Source organism: Pundamilia nyererei, unplaced genomic scaffold, assembly GCF_000239375.1.
Source record: "Pundamilia nyererei isolate P.nyererei 1_Seehausen unplaced genomic scaffold, PunNye1.0 scaffold00006, whole genome shotgun sequence".
Taxonomy (NCBI): Eukaryota; Metazoa; Chordata; class Actinopteri; order Cichliformes; family Cichlidae; genus Pundamilia; species Pundamilia nyererei.
In genome coordinates, this window is record NW_005187407.1 from 3,924,875 (window position 1) to 3,929,385 (window position 4,511).

The 4,511-nt window shown below is 45.0% G+C and overlaps 1 protein-coding gene across 1 annotated transcript in view; it reads left to right on the plus strand.

Annotated features, from left to right (window-relative positions):
* The first annotated feature begins 1,761 nt into the window (after positions 1 to 1,761).
* ank1a (ankyrin 1, erythrocytic a) overlaps positions 1,762 to 4,511 on the plus strand; it is an 84,712-nt gene continuing 81,962 nt past the window's right edge. Inside the window, exon 1 of the mRNA XM_013914074.1 lies at positions 1,762 to 2,170. Coding sequence (XP_013769528.1) covers positions 2,045 to 2,170 — 126 coding nt within the window. The 5' untranslated portion in view covers positions 1,762 to 2,044. The remainder of the gene's footprint in view (positions 2,171 to 4,511) is intronic.

A 4,511-nucleotide genomic window follows, 5' to 3' on the forward strand; every position in this document is an offset into this window, starting at 1 on the left:
AAAAAAAAACCCCTCCTTATTATCAGGGCAGTCAGTCCTGCTGGTGACTCATTCAGACACATTCCCCAGGGGTTCAGTATTGTGATGGATCTCTTGTCACAAAGCTGTCAGCCTGTCTGTGTTTGTGTTTGTTTCATAGCTAGGGCACACGAGCAAGTGATTTGTTTAGTAGCATTGCAGACAGAGGAGAATATCACCACTCCTATTCATTAGCATGCTGCAGTGTGGAGAGAGAGCAAGCTGCTATCAGATCAGGGAAAGCCATGGCTGGAGAGCAGAGAAAAACATAGTTATGGATAAATCTTAGCAAGTGCAGAAATGTGGACTGGGGGCAGCCAAAATGCCTCACAAATTGGTGTTATTTTCAAAGATAATCAGTGTATACAAGTCACTCCTTAAATAAGAAGCTGATAAGAAATGTAAAAATAGGAAATATGATTAAAGAAGTGTGCAATGATATCTTGGCTGTTTTATGTGTTTTGTAATGACTTGTTTTGAAATAACTAATGACGGATAATAAAATAAGCCAAAAATTAAGAGCTGGTTGCAAAAAAACAAAAAAACAAAAAAAACCACCATTCACCAGCTGTCCCTCTCCTGTGTGTGTGTGTGCGTGTGTGTGTGTGTGTGTGGGGGGGGGCACTGAAGCACATGTGGTGGCATGTGTGTGCTGTGTTTGTGTGTCTACAATATCAGTGTGAACTGTATGTGTGATGTATAGCAAGCTGGGCAAAGAGAGATGTTAAATGATCGTTTCTGCCTGCGTCAGCAGTTTTGTGGGGTGGAGGAAAGATGAGGGGGAGAGAGAGAGAGAGGGAGAGGAGAAACCAAGAGAGGAAGAGGGAGAGAGCAATATCAGTAAACAGGTGCCAGCTCCATGCTCGCTCTCACAGTGTACATGAGAAGCTGTTTTTACTACAGTAAATATAGTGCCCTTTGTCTTTTATTGTATGCAAAACTGTGAGAGGAGATTCAAGGAGAGGGAATCAGGAACTCACAATAGCCAGTCAAGCAATGATGGGGAATTTAGACATTTAATGCTCCCAGCATCATTCTTATATACAAAAGCATACTGCACCAACATCCTTGCTTGGGTACCAATTCTGTCTGCTGCAGCGCCTGAACAGTGGAGAGGGAGGAGGGAGCAGAGAGAGAGAGAGAGAGAGAGAGAGGGAGAGAGAGAAAGGGAGAGAGAGGTAAACAAGTAAGAGGCAGCTTTTCCCTCATGCATGTTTTAGTTTTTTAGTTTTTTCTTTTCTCTGGTTTCGTGGACTGTGTGTATGTTTATGAGTGATGGTGTGATTGGCTGTGGGGACGACGGGTTCGCTGTGCAACCTGGTGATCCTACACAGATGGATACGCAGCAGGACCAGGAGACACTGAGAAATTAAATGCTGGAAAAGGAAACGAAATCAATGCAATGTGAGGAGGAAGAGCTGACTTTGATTTAAAGCAGCTCAAGCTATTTCTTAACTGACTGTCAGTTCATCCCTTTTTAATCTTTGTTGACGCGCACATGTTAGTGTGTGTGTGTGTGTGTCAGGGTGGGTGGGTCGAAGCAGTTTCACAATACATTAAAGCAGTGAACAGAAGAGAGATGTAGGGAAGGAAAACAACTGAAAAAGAAGGAAAAGCTGTTTGTTTGCTGTTATCCTTTTCTTCTCCACAGAAACGAATGGAGACCAGAAAGGAGGAGAGCAGAGGAATTGAACGGAAGAAGTGAGAGAGCAGGAGAGTGCAAGCATCAAAGCAGGAGGGAGAGAGAGAGAGGGAGGGAGAGCGAAAGAGAGCTGCGCTGCAGTAGCATCCCACAGCAGACGGATGAGGACTGCCGGTGTGTTTGTGTGTGTGTGACTGCACTGCTGAAGAGGAGGAGGAGGCAGAGGGTGAGCACGCTCGCACACTTTGCAGGGCCATAGAGGAGCACACAGCGGCAGCGCTAGTGTTGGCCCACGCCAGGTAAAGTGCCAGTGCCGTCGACCCGCAAACCACTGCTGTAAGATCTGGACACGCCAACGCCACCGAGACCCCGACTACCAACGCCATGGCACAAGCGGCCAAACATCTTCGTAAGAACAAGGATTTAGAAGCTCTAGCAGAGCAGGAGCGCAAAGAGAAGGAGGAGGAGAGGGCCAAAAAGAGGAGTCGGTCACGGGATAAAAAGCGCAAGGTACTGGGATATTCACAGGTGGGGTAGTCAGGGGTGGGGTGGGGCGATGGGGTTGGCGTGAGGAGGGGAGGTGTAGCCTGGAGAAGGGGGCAGGAAGGTTGAGACGCCCCCCTCACTTCTTCTTGTTCTTCTGTCATGCTATGGTCAGGGGTGCTGGGGCACACATGGAAACCTGGTGATGAGCGTGTTTCTACTGTGTGTACACAGTCTCCCTGCACACATGTATGTCCTGTGCATACAGACACAGGGAAACGGTATAACACACTGCATGCTTTCCTACTCCTCTGGACTGCTTTATACCTGCTTTATTGACTGTCCTGTCTGAGCCGTCTGATAAGGCAGAGTAGTACTCTATCTCTCACTGTGTGACAGTCCCTCTTCACATTTCTGTCTTGTGCTCCGTCTCTTCTTTTTTCTTTGTTTTTTTTACACTGCAGTAAGGTATTAGTGAGCAAAAATCTGACTAAAGTGCTGATCTTCCATGAGGACCATAACCTGCCTGTTTTTCCAAAAGCATGTTCTTGTTTTCTGTCCATTATTTTCTCTGTGTGGCACTGTAATTACTGCAGAGCAGTACCTGCAGGCTTCTGACTGAGAAGGACCAGGCAGAGCTGGCAAGGTTCGTTGTAAACAATAAATCTTTGCTCCGCCAGTCACCGACTGCAGAGAAATATCATCCAGTCTACTTTATGCCTCTGGTTGCTTGTCGCCTTTTACTCAAACTCATTAATGCAAATGAGTCATCCGCAGATTGTGTATTGATGGCAAATTGGTCCTCGGTAACCGAGTCCAGCCGCCCTGTGAGCCAGCTCTGTGCCAGGCTGGCTGTAAACCAATCTGATGCTGATGCAGTAGAGACAGGAACACAGTACAGCTTCCACTCTCCCACAGAAGGAAGACAGGACTGTAAGGCTGATATACGGATCCGATTTTTCTTTCTTTTTTTTGTGTGTTCTATACAGGTAGGGTGACAAGGTTATTAGGTGTATTTGAGAAAAAGACACAGAGGAAAACAGAGAGAGCTTTAAGTGAATGGAAGGTGGTATGACTCAGATACACCTGGGTGGTTTTCTGTCAGCAGGGGCTCGCTATTTAACTGTTTTTGTTGGAGAGTCAGACTCGTTGCACAGACACACACGGCACCACGTAGCCTGCAGTGACTGATGCAAAGGAATGACTCTGGAGTTAAAGTTTCATCACATTCTTCACCTGTTTAACTCATCAAGACCGCACAGGGCTACATGTGTATATTTACACAGCCTTTGTACTTAATAGCTACACACGGACATTACAACCAGAGGGTGAATGCCAGTGCACAGATGCCTTTGTGCATGTCTAGTATGTGTATGTGTGTGAGTGAGTGCAGCGTATGCATGTCTGGAAGGATGAGGTTTAAGAAGAGAGAGCCTGCAGCTCTAACCGTTGGACGAAACATGGGCGAGATGTCTGACGGTGCTAATGCAGAATAACTTTGACTGAAAGAGTGTAGTTTCAGAGGATCCCATATCACTTACGTAACCATGCAGCTTAAGTCTTTCAAATAAGCTTCCTCACTCCTTTCCACCTCCCCTCTCAATCTCTCTTCCTTTTTTAAACACCGGCTTATAGCATTCCTGGTTTCTGGAACAGATGTTAACACTGGGGAAATTCTCTTCTCCCTTCATCTTCCTTTGTTTCCTTTCTGATGCGTGTAGCTACCTCTTCGGTTTCTGCACTCTGTAATACAGTGAGTGTTATTCCTTATCCCACTTTGTAGCTAACAAAGAAACCAGCCAACACCTGTTCTTTTTTTTGGTGGCTCAGGAGTGCTTCTATCCTTGCTTTGTACAGAAGGTCAACTCTTTGTGGCAGGACTGCATTTTTTATTTCTGAACATTCAACACTCATGAATGATCATCATATTTTTCCGGCTGCCTTTAAGCAAGAGTTTGGGGGCAATTTAATCAAACATTTGTTTGTATGAAAACTCACTCTTAGCTTCTTTGATTAAGGAGTGATTCAGTTTATGGTGTAAAGGATCATTTATTGTTCTTTGGGTATTTTTACTTTAATAGATGGAGTACAAAGCTCTGAAAGGGAGGCAATGTTCACTGCTCTTTGGGTACATTTTGAGTCTACTGAGTATAATTGCATCAGTTTTTAGCAACATTTATTTATTTGTCTTTAAAAACATAACTGTTATATTTATCTTCCGTGTTGGTTCAATTTTTAGATGTTTTGGGTGGTTTGACGTACGTTGACCTTAATGATTGTTCCCACCGTGTCCCAGTGAGGACACAATGATCTGTCCTCGTCATTAAAGGGTGAAAGTGCATTTTTAACTGGCTTCTCAGTGTAGTGG